This window comes from Ctenopharyngodon idella, chromosome 3 (assembly GCF_019924925.1).
Source record: "Ctenopharyngodon idella isolate HZGC_01 chromosome 3, HZGC01, whole genome shotgun sequence".
Classification (NCBI taxonomy): domain Eukaryota; kingdom Metazoa; phylum Chordata; class Actinopteri; order Cypriniformes; family Xenocyprididae; genus Ctenopharyngodon; species Ctenopharyngodon idella.
In genome coordinates this window covers 16,650,070-16,668,584 of record NC_067222.1, presented here as the reverse complement: position 1 = coordinate 16,668,584, position 18,515 = coordinate 16,650,070, and the positions used below count along the sequence as shown (strand labels likewise).

The following is an 18,515-nucleotide window of genomic DNA, read 5'->3' as shown; positions in this document are numbered from 1 at the left end:
ATAGTATTGCACTTTCTCTTCAGACTGTTTCCTGTTTCCTGATTTCACACGATCAACTAGTCAGCTAGCTATATATATGTATGTATATACAATATGTATATACATATACATGTTTGCATTTTATTTTATATGTATTATCTCTTTATTCTTTTAATTCCTTTTCCTGTTTTTATTTCATTTTTAATGTATTTTATATCTTTTATGTATCATCTTGTTATTTCTGACTTTTAATGCATTTTAAATCTTGCTGTCTAGTTGAAAGAGCTGGGAGAATTAGGAAGAAAGCATTTGTGATTAGGTTAAAATTTGGTAAATTTGGATAAGGGGACAAACCATGGGGAAATTTGAGCTGTGGTGCATGGTTAAGATATCTCTGGATTACAGTCAGGACACTTTCCAAAGGGGGAAATTTGAACTGCGCTGCATAGATAAGACATCTCCGGAAGGGGAATTGGGGCTGTGTGGCGCAGTTTGAGGTGTCTTGGCAAAAGGGGAGATTGAAACTTTGTTTATCAGTTTGAAGTGCCTTAACAGGTAGAGCCAGACAGCGGTCCTGTCGTGTGAAGAAGATCCATTTAGATCTGCTTTGATGGATAGATCCGTTTAGATCCACTCTGAAAGGACAACAACAACAACAAAAAACTCCCTAAGACTTCCTAGCTCATCCATCCAGATAGCAAAATTCTCTGTTTTTACTGTTATTTCTATTCCTTATGTTCTATTTTTTTTATTATTATTATTATACTTAATGTAAAGCACTTTGAATTACCATTGTGTATGAAATGTGCTATACAAATAAAATTGCCTTGCCTTGCCTAGTCCCTCTGTTATTCAGCCCGTTCTCCAGCCCACAACCTTGCCTGCTACCCAGCCCTCGCTGTCTCACGTCACGCCCTCAGCTCTACACCAGCCTCCTCTCAGTGGCGTGGCTACACCTGGGGCCTGCTGTGATCCAGCTTCAGGCGATGAGGATCCTGCAGCTCCACCTCCGGCCTCAGGTCACGTCGTAACACCTCGACTCATCGCCCTGACTTCTCCGCCGCTGCTCCTTCCACCCTCGTCTACAGCAGTGACCATCGAGCGTTCGGCTCCACTGGACTCCCTCGGTCCTGCAACTCCGCCTGGGTCAGACATCGCAAGCACATCGCCACGGACCTACGGGTCGTTCAAGTTTCTCCGACCCTCCACCCCTACGGCTCCGATTGGCTCCGCCTTCCCTCAGACTCCGCCTCGGCCCTCAGTCGTTCCAGCTCCACCTCAGCCCTCCGGTACCCTGCTGCTGCCTCGGGGGAACGTCGCTACAACTTCGTCGCGGACTCTGAGGCCATCGGCATCACTCCGCTCCTTCGACTCTCTGTCTTCGCTCATGGATCCCTCTACATCGGCTGCGCTGCTTCCACACCTACCCAAGGTTGTTTGGAGTATTTCACCACCTCGGCTCCTCCCTCCAGCAACGCCGCCGTGTGTTGCCGTCCTAGCTGTGGCCTGGAGCAACACCTGGACTCCTCTGCTCAAGGCTACCACCTGGACTTCACCACCACCTGCACCTCCCTGGATTTCTGCACCTGCCTGGACTTCACCATACTACAACCCTCTCCCGGAATCTCGCCCTCATTAGTCTCATTCCTTCCATCTCACGGCACGAGGACGCGCCTTTCCGGGAGGGGGCGATATGTTACATGTACAATCTGTTTTGGACTCATTTTTGTTGTTGTTCTATTTCCCGCCACTAGTCACTCACCATGGTAACTGATCACCTCATCATCACATCCAGCTGTGTCTAATCACCCACCTTGTTATCCCATGTATTTAAGTCCTGTGTTTCCAGTCATGTGTTGTCCGGTATCGTTCATCTATACTTTGGTGTGTGTTCCTGTATGTTCCTGATCTCTCCATTTGGATTTCCTAGTAAAAGACTTGTTTTGATTATATCTCCTCGTCGTGTGCTTTATACACCAGGGAATTGTAACACATGTATATTTATAACCAAATAAACACAGCTCTTCCTCTTTTTGTTTACATTTTAAAAAATAGTAAACATATGTGGTTCAGGTAATATATGCAAATAGTCTGCAAACATTAAACACAACACTGTTTCTTTTTGTTAGTTTTAATGATCAATAATAACCATTAGAAAAGTATAAGGCACAAGAAGCTACAATAAGAAATAAAGCAAACAATTCAGTCAAATGTACAAAGCCAGCGCTCTAGTAGGCTACAACAGTAAAGTTATGAAATTTCACTTTTAATTCAACAAATTATAGATTCATGACCAAAGATCGCCCATTATATATACAAAAGATGAATTATATCTCATGTTTAACCACTACAGAGACATCAGAGCCAGTGGCAATCATCAGAAGGACTAGCCGAGGTAAGACTCGATAAAAGGGGCGGATCAAGAACACATCCAAGGATTTGAACTGTACTAGGCTAGATGTGAACTTTGAATTAGATTAATACTTGGGCAGCAACTGATGACGTTTCACAAGAACAGACAAGAACGCATATTGAGAAACGGCTAACTATGAATGAATGAGGCATTTATATAGCACTGAACTATGTACTACTGTATGTACACAACCACATCAGGGGTCGCTCCTCATCCACAACCTGGATAATTCAACAGTAGACAGAGCAACAGCGCCAACTATAGGTGGAGAGGAGAGATTTGGCTGAGTCTCTTCTGTGTCTCTTCTCAGCTGTGGTGATGTGGTTTCTCCACTGCATGGATCTTCATGTGTATCTTCAGGTCATTTTTAACACTGATCACACGTGTGCGGCTTCTCTCTGCCGTGGATCCTCTCATGTCTTTTCAGATTTGATAACTGAATGAATCTCTTGTCACAGTGTGAACACTTGTAAGGTTTTTCTCCAGTGTGAATACTCTCATGTGTTTTCAGATGTGCTAACCGACTGAAACTCTTGTCACAGTATGAACACGTGTAAGGTTTTTCTGCAGTGTGAATTCTCTCGTGCAGTTTTAAACTGTTTGCCGCAGTAAAAGTCTTCTCACACTCCAAGCACACATACTCTCTCACGCCAGTGTGAGTTTTCTGATGCGCATGTAAATATTTCAGCAGTGAAAAACTCTTTCCACACACAGAACATGAATGTGGCTTTTCCTTCGTATGAACTCTCAGGTGTGTCTTCAGAGCTGATTCCAGAAGAAATGTTTTGCCACATTGATGACATGTGAACGGTCTCGCTCCGGTGTGGATCATCATGTGGTCTTTAAGGTATTGTGATCGCGTGAAACTCTTCCCACATCGATCACATGTGAACGGTCTCTCTCCAGTATGGATCATCATGTGTGCTTTAAGGTACGATGACTGATTGAAACTCTTCCCACATTGATCACATGTGAACAGTCTCGCTCCGGTATGGATCCTCATGTGTTCTTTAAGGGTTGACGATTGACTGAAACTCTTCCCACATTGATCACATGTGAACGGCTTCTCTCCGGTATGGATCTTCATGTGTTCTTTAAGGGTTGATGATTGACTGAAACTCTTCCCGCATTGATCACATGTGTGCAGCTTCTCTCCTGTGTGAACTGTCATGTGAACATCAAGATGTACTTTTTGTGTGAATCTCTTTCCACACTGATCACATGTGAACGGCTTCTCTCCAGTGTGGATCCTCATGTGAAGCTCTAGACAAGATTTCTTTGTGAAACTCTTTCCACATTGAGTGCACGTTGTAGATTTCTTGGCTCTTCTTTTCTTTAAAAATGTCTTTTTATTCTTTGAGCGACTCAAAGGTTTTTCTCCAGGTTTGTCATGGTGTTCCTCCTCCACTTCACTCAGTTCTTCACTCTCCTCGCTCTCTTCCATCAGGTCTGAAATGAAAGAAAAAAAAGAGTCATTTAATTTTCAGTACATCAAAAAAATAAATAAATAAATAAAATAAAATAAAAAGGTCATAAAATTGAGACTTGCTATAAAATATCCTGATCATTTTGATGCGTTTGCATTTTCATAAATGAATTGCATATGTCCCTGAAACTTTAACATTAAACTTGTACAGACTCGCCGGTCATCTCAACGACACAATCCAACGGTCTGGGTGAAGGTATAATGTGTGTATGTCTTTTCAGCGCTCCTGTGAAGATCACCTAATTTTTTTTTTAATTTCGTTTCAATTTTACTTTAGCTCTACGCTTAATCTGACTCCAATTTCAAATGGTTATTAAATTTAAATATCACTAACTTCGATAAAATAAGAACTATCAATTTATGTACTTTTTTTGTGATTTTTTTTTTTTTATTCATTTATCTCTAAAAGTACCATATTTTTACATAAAATAAGCTTATTTTAGATGAACTTAACCTATAAGAATGTTTTAAAACTATTTATGTTGGGAGAGACTATACAAAATACACTTACAGACAAATATGACCATGATATAAGGAAAAGACAAAGTAGGAAACCGATAAATGATTTATTTCTAAAAATATCAATAGTAGTGAGAACTATTAAATATATTTGATCAATCACAAAAATATCTAATGTGGTATTAACAGCCATATTTTGACATCAACTTTTAGACTGATATTTAATTTATTTTCCTAGAACTGTGTAATTATTAAGGGCCGGTCACACTAGACTTTTCCTTCCACTGACTTCCATTCATACAGATGTGAATGTGGGACACCAGAAACACAAGATCAAGTGAAGTTTGCAGTAAAGTGGAGTAAATTGTATATTTTGGAATGATTATTATTTGTTATTTTATGTTTTAAGTGTGACATAATATCATGACCGTTTCAGCGTCTGTAGAAAGTTCACATGCTCAAAGTCTAGACTGACTGCATCTTTAAATGTGTTATTATCAGTGTCCTACATGTTTCACTCAACCCTGTTACTTCTGACATGATTTTCCTGCTTTCAAAAACACCCAGGAAGTGACATCATCTGGGCTCTTTCTACAGCATGATGGGAAAAATAATCTCAATCCATTGTCTCAGTTTTTACACAAATGAATGATTGCATTCATCAACCCTGTTACCAAAGTTACTGTAAGAAGAGATTTTGCTCAAGTTACACTTACAACCCTGTCAGCCATTCTGGAAAGTTTATTTACTTCATACATTTTGGTGTTTACAGTTTATTCCTAAAAATAACAATGTTGTAAACTATATTGAAAATGCCTAAATGCTGGAAACACTCTTGCAAGCAGATATTGAAATAATGTGAAATAAATATTTAGTTTGATCTGATGTTGATCATTATGAAAGTTTCTCAAACTTCCCTTTACTGAGCTTTTGTGAGAAAAGAACATTATGTCTCATTTCAAATGTTTGAATCTTTCTAACATGAATGTTGTTCAGCATCATGAATGAATGAAGAATAAACACCAACCTCTTTGTTCTTCAGTATCTTCAGTGTGTTTCATTCTGCAGGGTTCTGGATCACTCATGTTCTCACTGTCCTCTTTAATAAACTCAGTCTTTGCAGATTTCAGCTCTTCCTGATGCTCTGATGCTCGTCTGATGGGAATATTCCTGCATTTATTGGAGAACTGATGTGGGAGGAGCTTCACTGATGATGTGCATGATGTGGGAGGAGCTTCATTGATAGTGACCCTGTAGTGGGCGGGGCTTCATTTACTGAACTGCAGATTGGTTGGAGGAGCTGATCTGCCAAAATCAAAAATATATCAGTTACTGTGTTTAAATGTACAAAAGCAATTTTACATCGAAAATCCATTAAATCCAAGTTTCTATTTTAATGTTTCAAATTACTTTAGTGAAAACAAAATGTTTTAATGTTCCATCATCATTCAGTGTAACAGATATATTTAATGTAAAAATGAAACAACAGTTATTTTGACCTGTTCTTAATAAAATATATACAATAATAAGAGATCATACTAAATGTAATTATTTCTTTCTTTCTTTCTTTCTTTCTTTCTTTCTTTCTTTCTTTCTTTCTTTCTTTCTTTCGTTTGCTATATTAACCCCTTTTATATTTGACCCTTAAACTAATTGCATTAATCATGTATGTCTGTCTATTGTAAAGCAACTGATGCTAATTCAGAACTGTTTTGTTTCTAATTCTAACTTTATTCTGTTTCTTCATTAAAATAATGACAGATATCTAGAAAAGTAGTAAAGAACTGTAAGAAAAACAGAAATAAATGTAGATATTTGTAGTCATCAAATCCCCTCAGTCTGTTGACAGCAATGAAATGAGCTTTAAGTGTCAATTTACAGCAGATCTGAAGACATCAGCATAATAAATGAGGTGAAAACAGGAACTATTGACATGAAATAAAGAGTGTTTTCAGCAGTTTCTCTGTTAATATTGATGATCCTCAGACTATCAACACTCATTCAACAAGACATTCAGATCATCTCACTTTATTCTGAGTGTTTGCTGTTAGAAACTGATCATCTGAGTCAGGATATATAAGACAATAAAACTGATCTATTGAAAGACAATACTGTTATTTCTCACAATATTACATTAATAATACAAAAACAAACATAAGAACACTCACCATCATCACCACTAAAGATAAATAACTACAGCAATATGATAGATATGAATTGAAAGTTTGATTTTCTAATAAGTACATTGATTGCAGTAGTGAAATTAGATCAGAAGAGCAATAATCATAAAACCTTTAAAAATAAAGTAGCGTTGTTGTCATAATACAGAATCATCCCGTATTTAAGTGTTCAGTATTAGACTCATACGGATCACAGTTTGTCCAGTATAGGCTACATGTAGATTAGAGAGGAAGAATTAAAGTGTGAACTCGATGTAAATGAAATACACTAAAATGAGTTTTCAGAAATGTAAACCAGAATGAGAGTGTGAGGAGTGAAAGGTTTCCTCGGATGAACTGCATTAGGTGTAGATTATAGAGATTTTTAGCTTAAGATGATTTAAGTTTTAACTGCTTTATATCGTAACCAATGAAATAAGTGTTAGGGTACCTGAATAATCATAGGGTTAAAGCCGAATGATAAAAAGACACACCGACTGACAATATATATGACATTTGTATATGTTTTGTAATATTTATGTTGTATTATCTGGAGATTAATATGAGCTTTGTTCATTTTGAACTTTGGCATCACACATTTAAACTCCCCAGGATTGTTTTTGGTGTTTCATATCAGGACTCATCTGTAGAGCATGTGTTGGTATCTCCTGCTTTCACACTCCATCACTGTGAGAAAAGAAGAAACTAATGTTAAATTAACACACATTTCATTTGAACAGACCACACAATTCGCTTCTTTTAAATTACATCTTTATAAATAAAACATATAGTTATATATATCACTCTGTGTAATAACAACATCATACTAAAATTAAAAGCAAAACGTTTATAATAGTTTAGTTAAATGAGCATATAAATAAAAGTCTGAGACGGGGAGAGTTTTCAGTTTCTGCACATAAAGACTGTTAAAGATCAAATTACTTTATTACAATCAATGTTGTTATAAAATCAAACCATGTTTCATAGTTATACTTAATTCATAGTTATTTAGCAGTAGTTGATGAAGATGAGTGTCATTAGTGTTTTTGTATTATGTTTTATATGTGTCATATTGTGAGAAACATCAGTATTGTCTTTCAATAGATCAGTTTTATAGTCTTTTCTCATATATCCTGACTCAAATAATCAGTTTCTAACAGCAAACACTCAGAATAAAGTGAGATGATCTGAATGTCTTGTTGAATGAGTGTTGATAGTCTGAGGATCATCAATATTAACAGAGAAACTGCTGAAAACACTCTTTATTTCATGTCAATAGTTCCTGTTTTCACCTCATTTATTATGCTGATGTCTTCAGATCTGCTGTAAATTGACACTTAAAGCTCATTTCATTGCTGTCAACAGACTGAGGGGATTTGATGACTACAAATATGTGCATTTATTTCTGTTTTTCTTACAGTTATTTACTACTTTTCTAGATATCTGTCATTATTTTAATGAAGAAACAGAATAAAGTTAGAATTAGAAACAAAAAGTTCTGAATTAGCATCAGTTGCTTTACGATAGACGGACATACATGATTAATGCAATTAGTTTGAGGGTGAAATACAAAAGGGGTTAATGTAGTAAAAAAAAAAGTTTGAAAGAAAGAAAGAAAGAAAGAAAGAAAGAAAGAAAGAAAGAAAGAAAACAACTTGTCAGTATTTAGAACAAGAATCATTTTCTGACATTCAAACACTGTATTTAAGGATCACAGTGAAGCCCAAAATACTCTTTAATTGTCATTTTAAATCTTTATAGTTTGCCACTTTCCTTCAAACCACTAGATTTCACCCATTTGTCAGCAAGAAGTTTTTAATCATTTAACATATAATTAAATTGAGTATGACCTCTCATTCTTTTATATACTTTATTAAGTACTGATCAAAATAGCTGTTGTTTCATTTTTATATTAAATATATCTGTTACAGTAAATGATGATGGAACATTAAAACATTTTGTTTTCACAAAAGTAATTTGAAACATTAAAATAGACACTTGCATTTAATGGGTTTTCTATTTAAATTCGCTTTTGTACATTTAATTTGATGCAGATATTAAAATTTGATATCTGGTCTTTAACCCTATAAAAACAAACACAGTAACTGATTTTGGCAGATCAGCTCCTCCAACCAATCTGCAGTTCAGTCAACGAAGACCCGCCCACTACAGGGTCACTATCAACGAAGCTCCTCCCACATCAGTTCTCCAATAAATGCAGGAATATTCCCATCAGACGAGCATCAGAGCATCAGGAAGAGCTGAAATCTGCAAAGACTGAGTTTATTAAAGAGGACAGTGAGAACATGAGTGATCCAGAACCCTGCAGAATGAAACACACTGAAGATACTGAAGAACAAAGAGGTTGGTGTTTATTCTTCATTCATTCATGATGCTGAACAACATTCATGTTAGAAAGATTCAAACATTTGAAATGAGACATAATGTTCTTTTCTCACAAAAGCTCAGTAAAGTGAAGTTTGAGAAACTTTCATAATGATTGTCAACATCAGATCAAACTAAATATTTATTTCACATTATTTCAATATCTGCTTCACACTTTTCAAGAGTGTTTCCAGCATTTAGGCATTTTCAATATAGTTTACAACATTGTTATTTTTAGGAATAAACTGTAAACACCAAAATGTATGAAGTAAATGAACTTTCCAGAATGGCTGACAGGGTTGTAAGTGTAACTTGAGCAAAATCTCTTCTTACAGTAACTTTGGTAACAGGGATGATGAATGCAGTCGTTCATTTGTGTAAAAACTGAGACGATGGATTGAGATTATTTTCTTGTCCCATCATGCTGTAGAAAGAGCTCAGATGATGTCACTTCCTGGTGTCACAGTTTTAAGAAATCCTGTTTTTGAAAGCAGGAAAATCATGTCAGAAGTAACAGGGTTGAGTGAATCATGTAGGACACTGATAATAACACATTTAAAGATGCAGTCAGTCTAGACTTTGAGCATGTGAACTTTCTACAGATGCTGAAATGGTCATGATATTATGTCACACTTAAAACATAAAATAACAAATAATAATCATTCCAAAATATACAATCTACTCCACTTTACTGCAAACTTCACTTGATCTTGTGTTTCTGGTGTCACACATTCACATGTGTATGAATGGAAGTCAGTGGAAGGAAAAGTCTAGTGTGACCGGCCCTTAATAATTACACAGTTTTAGGAAAATAAATTAAATATCAGTCTAAAAGTTGATGTCAAAATATGGCTGTTAATATCACATTAGATATTTTTGTGATTGATCAAATATATTTTATAGTTCTCACTACAGAAAGATGCTCTAATGTTTTAAATATAATAATTGAGTAAAGAGCACGGGACACTCCTTGCCCAAACTTTTCTCCTTGTTTATCTGTGCTCCCCTCCCTCTCTCCCTCATCCCTTCCTCTCCCCCTGATTCAAGACACTGAAAGTTCACTAAGAATGTCTGTAGACCACATAAGATGTTTCTTGTCAATTTATCTTTCCCCTTTCATGTTTGTAAAGGGTCACAATGACCCTTTTTTAGGACAAATATGGGCAATTTAAAAACCAAAACAACAATTTCCTTAATCTGAGTGGTTGTCAGATTCCTTAATCCTTGGCTAGTTTGCCACCTGAACACACGCACACACACACACACACACACACACACACTCACACACACACACACACAAATTTAATGTACTTGATAATTCAATGTCAAATGGTTTAAAAAAATGTCAAATGGTTTTGTCCTTTGTGGACAAAAATCAGCACCATAGGAAATGAATGGGGAACACTATATTTCAGAGCAATGTTCTCTTTATTTTCTTAATATTATTTATAATGAATTATTAAGAATTATTTAAGGGAAGGTGGCAGAGCAGCTGTTTGGGAAATTCTGTAGCCAGAAGACCTCCATTCAGTGCTCATTGTCTTAATTCAGTAAATCTAAATTTAATAACCATTTGATATTGGAGTCAGATTAAGCGTGGAGCTAAAGTAAAATTGAAACTAAATTCGAAAAATTAGGTGAACTTCACAGAAGCGCTGAAAAGACATGCATTATACCTTCACCCAGACCTCTGGATTCTGCCGTTGGGACGACAGGAGGCTCTTTACAATTGGTTGATTAATCTTAATGTAATTAATTTATGAAAATGCATCAAAATGATCAGAATGTTTTATAGCAGTTGTCTATCACAACAAGTCTCAATTTTATGACCTTTGACTTTACATTTCTCTCTTTAAAGCAGAACTAAGTAACTTTTTACCTTCATAAATAGTTTTCTAAGTCCTTACGATGGTTAGTTGACTTGTAGTGGTGTGTTTGAGGCGTGCACTAACCCCCTCTGGCACGTCTACGCCAGAAAACATCACTTGCAAGCTGAGCTGTGCCGACCCGACACAATCTCGCCTCATGTTCACGTTCACGCGAGAGTGACAAAATGCTTTACGGTAATTCAATATACACATAGCAGCCTCACTTTATATGACAATTTCGAAAATTACCCACCTCCATTGAGATTTCTTGTACTGCATTTGCAAAACTACTGCGCTGGTGAGCGTTGTAGTCCTTGTAGTCCAGAGCTGCGCTTGGAGTATTTACGACAGTGTGATTCACTGAAGGAACCTGTAGGGGGAGCTTCGCAAATCTCCACTTTAAATTATTTTGATGTACTGAAAATTAAATTACCCTTTTTTCTTTCATTTCAGACCTGATGGAAGTGAAGGAGGAGAGTGAAGAACTGAGTGAAGTGGAGGAGAAACATCATGACAAAACTGGAGAAAAACTTTTGAGTCGCTCAAAGAATAAAAAGACATTTATAAAGAAAAGAAGAGCCAAGAAATCTACAACCTGCACTCAGTGTGGAAAGAGTTTATCAACCAAACAAAGTCTTGATGTTCACATGAGAGTTCATACTGGAGAGAAGCCGTTCACATGTGATCAATGTGGGAAGAGATTCACATACAAAGAAGGTCTTGAGATTCACATGATAGTTCATACTGGAGAGAAGCCACACACATGTGATCAGTGTGGGAAGAGTTTCTCAGTAAAACAATATCTTGGGCGTCACAAGAGAGTTCACACCGGAAAGAAGCCACACACATGCGATCAATGTGGGAAGAGTTTCAGTGAATCTGCATACCTTAAAGATCACATGATGATCCACACCGGAGAGAGACCGTTCACATGTGATCAATGTGGGAAGAGCTTCATACGAAAAGTACATCTTAAGGATCACATGAGAGTTCACACTGGAGAGAAGCCGCACACATGCAATCAATGTGGGAAGAGTTTCAGACACTCATCAACCTTTAAAAAACACATGAGGATCCACACCGGAGAGAAGCCGTTCACATGCGATCAATGTGGCAAAACATTTGTTGGGTCATCAAACCTGAAGAGACACCTGACAGTTCATATGAAGGAGAAGCCACATTCATGTTATTTATGTGGAAAGGGTTTTTCACTGCTGCAAAAATTACATACACATCAGAAAATTCACACTGGTGTGAGAGAGTACATGTGCTTTGAGTGTGAGAAGACTTTTACTAAAGCCGACCATTTAAAACAGCACCAGAGAGTTCACACTGGAGAAAAACCTTACACGTGTTCATACTGTGACAAGAGATTCAGTCAGTCATCACATCTGAAAAAACATGCGAGGATCCACAGCAGAGAGAAGCCGCACACGTGTGATCAGTGTGGAAAGAGTTTCTCTATTAAAAGTCACCTGAAGATACACATGAAGATCCATGCAGTGGAGAAACCACATCACCACAGTCTGAAATTAAGTAGTTCATCTTGATGTGCTGAACAAGAAAATCTCTTCTGTGTAAGTTAGCCACAGCCAAATCTGTCCTCTCCAGCTTTAGTTGGCATCATGGGCGACATTTCACTGTTGAGGTGTGCGTGTTGGGGGCAACTGGTGATGAAGAAAAAGCCATGTGGCAATATTGAAAATATTTCCATTTTAAACCATGAAGGCGAGCTAGTTGATATCACACAATCAATGTGCAAACTTTGCATTATGCGGGTGAAGAAGTCTCAAACTCCAGTCAATTATTCACTACAGAAACTGAAAGTAAAAACTGACTGAGCTTTTGGCAGATTTTTCAGATTCTCTTAGAGATGATGAGAGATGAATATAATTTATTTTCTTAATATTTCTCTTGTGTCCCATAGTGAGAGAAAAAAAAAAAAAATAGTATCTTTCGTGAATCAAGAAGTATTTTGTGTTAAACAAGTTGTCTTTTAACCCTTCGCACATAAGTTTAAAATATCCCGGCTGAGCCCCCAGCATGTGTTTTTTAAGGTGACCGTTATTTAGAAAGTATCACTTTATTGTTTCCATGGTGACGCGTCATTGCTTGTCACGTATCACACCACAGCACTGTATGACTGATGATCTGCTTTTATTTCGTTTTTCCTTTTTTATTCAAAATATTCACAAATTTGTTAACTATAGCATGAAATATCTGATATTCCGATTGTCAAATATGTGCAAGTGGATGTGTTTTGCTGTTTAAACACCTTTATAACGATCGCGTCAGTTGAGCTGCATGCGCGATGGGCGCCGCCATTTTAGTTTGCGCCGTACAGAGAATCGGATCTGTTAGATTTACAACCCGTGAATTTTTCCACTTCTCCCAAAATACAGGTGCTGGTCATATAATTAGAATATCATCAAAAAGTTGATTTATTTCACTAATTCCATTCAAAAAGTGAAACTTGTATATTATATTCATTCATTACACACAGACTGATACATTTCAAATATTTATTTCTTTTAATTTTGATGATTATAACTGACAACTAAGTAAAATCCCAAATTCAGTATCTCAGAAAATTAGAATATTACTTAAGACCAATACAAAGAAAGGATTTTTAGAAATCTTGGCCAACTGAAAATTATGAACATGAAAAGTATGAGCATGTACAGCACTCAATACTTAGTTGGGGCTCCTTTTGATTGAATTACTGCAGCAATGCGGCGTGGCATGGAGTCGATCAGTCTGTGGCACTGCTCAGGTGTTATAAGAGCCCAGGTTGCTCTGATAGTGGCCTTCAGCTCTTCTGCATTGTTGGGTCTGGCATATCGCATCTTCCTCTTCACAATACCCCATAGATTTTCTATGGGGTTAAGGTCAGGCGAGTTTGCTGGCCAATTAAGAACAGGGATACCATGGTCCTTAAACCAGGTACTGGTAGTTTTGGCACTGTGTGCAGGTGCCAAGTCCTGTTGGAAAATGAAATCTGCATCTCCATAAAGTTGGTCTGCAGCAGGAAGCATGAAGTGCTCTAAAACTTCCTGGTATACGGCTGCGTTGACCTTGGACCTCAGAAAACACAGTGGACCAACACCAGCAGATGACATGGCACCCCAAACCATCACTGACTGTGGAAACTTTACACTGGACCTCAAGCAACGTGGATTGTGTGCCTCTCCTCTCTTCCTCCAGACACTGGGACCCTGATTTCCAAAGGAAATGCAAAATTTACTTTCATCAGAGAACATAACTTTGGAGCACTCAGCAGCAGTCCAGTCCTTTTTGTCTTTAGCCCAGGCGAGACGCTTCTGACGCTGTCTGTTGTTCAAGAGTGGCTTGACACAAGGAATGCGACAGCTGAAACCCATGTCTTGCATACGTCTGTGCGTAGTGGCTCTTGAAGCACTGACTCCAGCTGCAGTCCACTCTTTGTGAATCTCTCCCACATTTTTGAATGGGTTTTGTTTCACAATCCTCTCCAGGGTGCGGTTATCCCTATTGCTTGTACACTTTTTTCTACCACATCTTTTCCTTCCCTTCGCCTCTCTATTAATGTGCTTGGACACAGAGCTCTGTGAACAGCCAGCTTCTTTTGCAATGACCTTTTGTGTCTTGCCCTCCTTGTGCAAGGTGTCAATGGTCATCTTTTGGACAACTGTCAAGTCAGCAATCTTCCCCATGATTGTGTAGCCTACAGAATTAGACTGAGAGACCATTTAAAGGCCTTTGCAGGTGTTTTGAGTTAATTAGCTGATTAGGGTGTGGCACCAGGTGTCTTCAGTATTGAACCTTTTCACAATATTCTAATTTTCTGAGATACTGAATTTGGGATTTTCCTTAGTTGTCAGTTATAATCATCAAAATTAAAAGAAATAAACATTTGAAATGTATCAGTCTGTGTGTAATAAATGAATATAATATACAAGTTTCACTTTTTGAATGGAATTAGTGAAATAAATCAACTTTTTGATGATATTCTAATTATATGACCAGCACCTGTACATGAAAGTAAATGAGTCGGTAAATTGGGGAAGAATAGAGTAAGCTTTTAAGTTACTTTCACAATGTGTATCTGATATGAATAAAACGTGTGGTCTAATTATTATGGAAAGTGTTGTTATTTCCGCTTCTATAGAGATCAGTGTGTATTTTACAAACTCTAAATGTATTGTTTTGTTAGTACTCATGTGTATTTAAATGTCTGAAACCTAAAATAATCATTATTTGGTTGAAAACACTGCATAAATGTGATAAATGAAAAGTGTTGCGGGCGTCCGTCTCTGGTTTAGCGCCAGCCAAAGCGCGCAAGTTTGAATTTGGCAGTTGGCCACGTGATGCACTGAACGTTCTAATCACACCGGTGTGATCGTACGCGTCAAAGGGTTAAATGAGGGGTATGCTATCTAACTAATCTTTATTATGCTCGCTGTGCGTCGGTTATGTTGTGATGCGCTATGATATCGCGGGGCAAATTAATTGCAATATTAATTTAATAATAAAAGTAGCATTATAATAAGAAGAATAATTTAATACCCTGCGTTCCCGTCCGCTATATGCCACAGTGAAGGGATAAACAGCTTTCAGACACGGCATCAAAACGATTACCTGTTTTATCCAAATCCACATGCGTGGACTGTTCAATATTCAGTACTGCAATGTCCGAGTCTCTCCTGTCTCATCATGTTTCTCATGTGTCTTCAGTCAGCACAAGCGAGAAACGTTTACTAGACTGTGGACTAGTTCTGCTCTACGAACAATGGCAGCCTGCAGCCGAATTTTTGTGACCACTGACGGTGTGCCGAACGCGTCTTTCTGCGCTCACGGGCAAAGAATTATCTTTGAAAAACTCACACACTTAACTGTGCGCGAGACGGAGTGGAACACGGGAAATGACGTATACCCGGGCCTTAACCGCTCCACATTGTAGTGGACTGGAGCTGACGGATCACATTGGGAAAAATCCTCCCCCCAGTGTTATTATGTCCTGACATGTAGTTTTAACTGTTTTCTGGCAAGAATGTACTGGTTTAAAACAGTAGTATGTTTGAATTACACAGCTTTTCTCCTCTCCTATTGATGCTTGCTGGTTGGTGCGAGATGCATTCTAGGATACCTGGCTGTGTCAAGTCACCTCTCGATGCATCCTCGATATTGAATTGGATCAGTACTTATTGGGCAGTGACAGATGAAGTTTCACAAGAACAAACAAGAACGCATATTAAAAAATGGACCCACTTTATATTAAGTGGCCTTAACTAATATGTACTTACATTTAAATTAATCATTTGATACAATGCACTTATTGTGTAGATACATGTTTCTACATTGTACTTATATTTTAAAAACACCTGCATGTAATTACATCTGTAATTAATTTCTGTAATTACATTTATAATTACACTGTTGATCCATCCCTTAACCCTTAGCCCCTACCCTTAAACCTACCAATACCACCAAAGGTTTCCCTAACCTACCTGTACCCCACCTCAATAGCAGCAAAAGTGTTTTGCAATTCAATATGAACCCAATAAGTACATTGTACTTATTTTTTGATGTAAGTACATAGTAGTTAAGCCCACTTAATATAAAGTGGGACCAAAATGGATAACTAATATATATAGCACTTTACTATGTACTACACCCTAAGTGCTTCACAATCACATCAGGGGTCGCTCCTCATCCACAACCTGGATAATTCAACAGCAGCCACAGAGACTGCGGTCACGCCATCTGCGCTTCGGAGAAACGCGGTCACGCCATCTATGCTTAAAATTTATTGCGCGTCTACATGAGGTTGCGTGGTAGGTGTTTAGTGTCGGTAGAATTTTTTTTTTAAATTCATTAAAAAATAAATAAAATCAAACTGTTTACTGCAAACTTCACCTGATTCTTGTTATACATGTTCCCAACTACTATCATGTTGCTTTACTGTTTTATTCTTTAATAATTATATGTCAAAGTCATACACTATTTACCTCTCTATACAGACATATTTTAAAAAGCAGTGAAAACAGTAAAAGAACATGAAAATCACCACAGTGGTACTTGGGGAGATGTAGAACAGGAATCAGGTGGAGTTTGCAGAAAACAAATTGATTTCATATTTTTATTTATTTTTAAATTTGGTCTGTATAGCAACGTAAACCATATTTGTCATGACTTTGGCATATAATTATTAAAGAATAAAACAGTAGAAGAACATGAAAATCACCACATTGGTTCTTGGGGAGATGTAGAACAAGAATCAGATGGAGTTTGCAGAAAACAAATTGATTTCATATTTTTATGAATTTTTAAAATTGGTCTGTATAGCAACGTAAACCATATTTGTCATAACTTTGGCATATAATTATTAAAGAATAAAACAGTAGAAGAACATGAAAATCACCACATTGGTTCTTGGGGAGATGTAGAACAAGAATCAAGTGGAGTTTGCAGAAAACAAATTGATTTCATATTTTTATTAATTTTTAAATTTGGTCTGTATAGCAACGTAAACCATATTTGTCATAAATTTGGCATATAATTATTAAAGAATAAAACAGTAGAAGAACATGAAAATCACCACATTGGTTCTTGGGGAGATGTAGAACAAGAATCAGGTGGAGTTTGCAGAAAACAATTTGATTTCATATTTTTATTAATTTTTAAAATTGGTCTGTATAGCACACCAAAGTCCTCTTGTAGTCGATCTAAAGTTTTTGGCTACTTTATTGAACATAATGCAAACATACATACTGATGATGATAGTGGACATCCAACGTGTGACTTCTATCGTGTGTGTGTGTGTGTGTGTGTGTGTGTGTGTGTGTGTGTGTGTGTGGTAAAAAACTGTACGCGTTCCCCCTCCACCAAGCCAGCTAACTCTACGTGTAAGAAACACCTTTTTAAAACCCCTCTGTGCACACACTGCCCCCACCTGGTGACAGCCGAAATACATTCACAACACTGGCTCCTACAGTTACTCTGTGTGTTCACTCGGCAGCTGCTATGAGACACGTGTTGCACACTGCAGTAAGCTAGATCAATATTAGAATATCATATTAATAAATGCTGGATATCTTGTGTTGCTAAATGGCATGCAATTAATTTTGAAACATACACAATGCTGTATTGGTAATAAAGCTGCATCTGATTATGCTATGTATGTTTTGAGGCATGGTAAAACGTGGTAAATGAAGAAAATGAGATTCAAACTATAACACTAACAGTGTTGAGCTAAATAACAAAGATTGGTTTTCTGTCTATGAATGTATCCAAACAGTTGCTCATCTGTCTAATAAAACAGAATATATTAAAGCGTCGTTGGTGTTTCCATGGTTTCTACAAAATAAAACTGGAAATCGAGGGTAACATGGGTGTGATGTCATCGATAGGCGACGCACAGATCGGATCCGTGTCCTGGTTAAAATTGCTTATTTCTCTGGATTTAAACATTCTTGGAGATATCTGGGATAATGTAAGTAGGGCTACACAAGTCAACAAAATATATAACACCGTTCTAGTGTTTTTTGGATATTTTAATCCACAAATCTTACATATTGTACCTTTAATTGACTTTTCCATAATGGATTTTCACTTGATGAATACCAAATAATTTTTTTTCCTGTGAATAATTAATAATAATAGGAATTCTGAGATAATAACAGTCATATGGTTATAACAGTCATTAATCAAGTCAAGACAGGCCATTTAGGAATAAAATATCAGCTAAATCACGATTTTAATTTCATTGATAAAATTAAACATTTAAA

General features: G+C 37.1%; 2 protein-coding genes across 2 annotated transcripts in view; one reads left to right on the top strand and one right to left on the bottom strand.

Moving 5' to 3' along the window:
• LOC127508111 (zinc finger protein 234-like) overlaps nucleotides 1-18,515 on the bottom strand; it is a 404,421-nt gene that overhangs the window by 267,222 nt on the left and 118,684 nt on the right. Inside the window, exon 2 of the mRNA XM_051885761.1 lies at nucleotides 2,555-3,699. Within this exon, the coding sequence (XP_051741721.1) occupies nucleotides 2,760-3,699 (940 nt within the window). The 3' untranslated portion in view covers nucleotides 2,555-2,759. Of the gene's footprint in view, nucleotides 3,700-18,515 lie in introns of the transcript that reaches the window.
• On the top strand, nucleotides 8,529-13,166 carry LOC127508163 (gastrula zinc finger protein XlCGF8.2DB-like). The gene is made up of 2 exons (XM_051885876.1): nucleotides 8,529-8,860; nucleotides 11,203-13,166. The coding sequence occupies exons 1-2, from the start codon at nucleotides 8,803-8,805 to the stop codon at nucleotides 12,297-12,299; spliced, it is 1,155 nt and encodes a 384-aa protein (XP_051741836.1). The 5' UTR covers nucleotides 8,529-8,802; the 3' UTR covers nucleotides 12,300-13,166.

Excerpts from the sequence above, each read along its gene's own strand:
- LOC127508163 (XM_051885876.1), top strand. The coding sequence starts at position 8,803 with ATGAGTGATCCAGAACCCTGCAGAATGAAACACACTGAAGATACTGAA. Across the intron at positions 8,861-11,202 it reads AGATACTGAAGAACAAAGAG|ACCTGATGGAAGTGAAGGAG; the intron begins GTTGGTGTTTAT and ends CTTTCATTTCAG.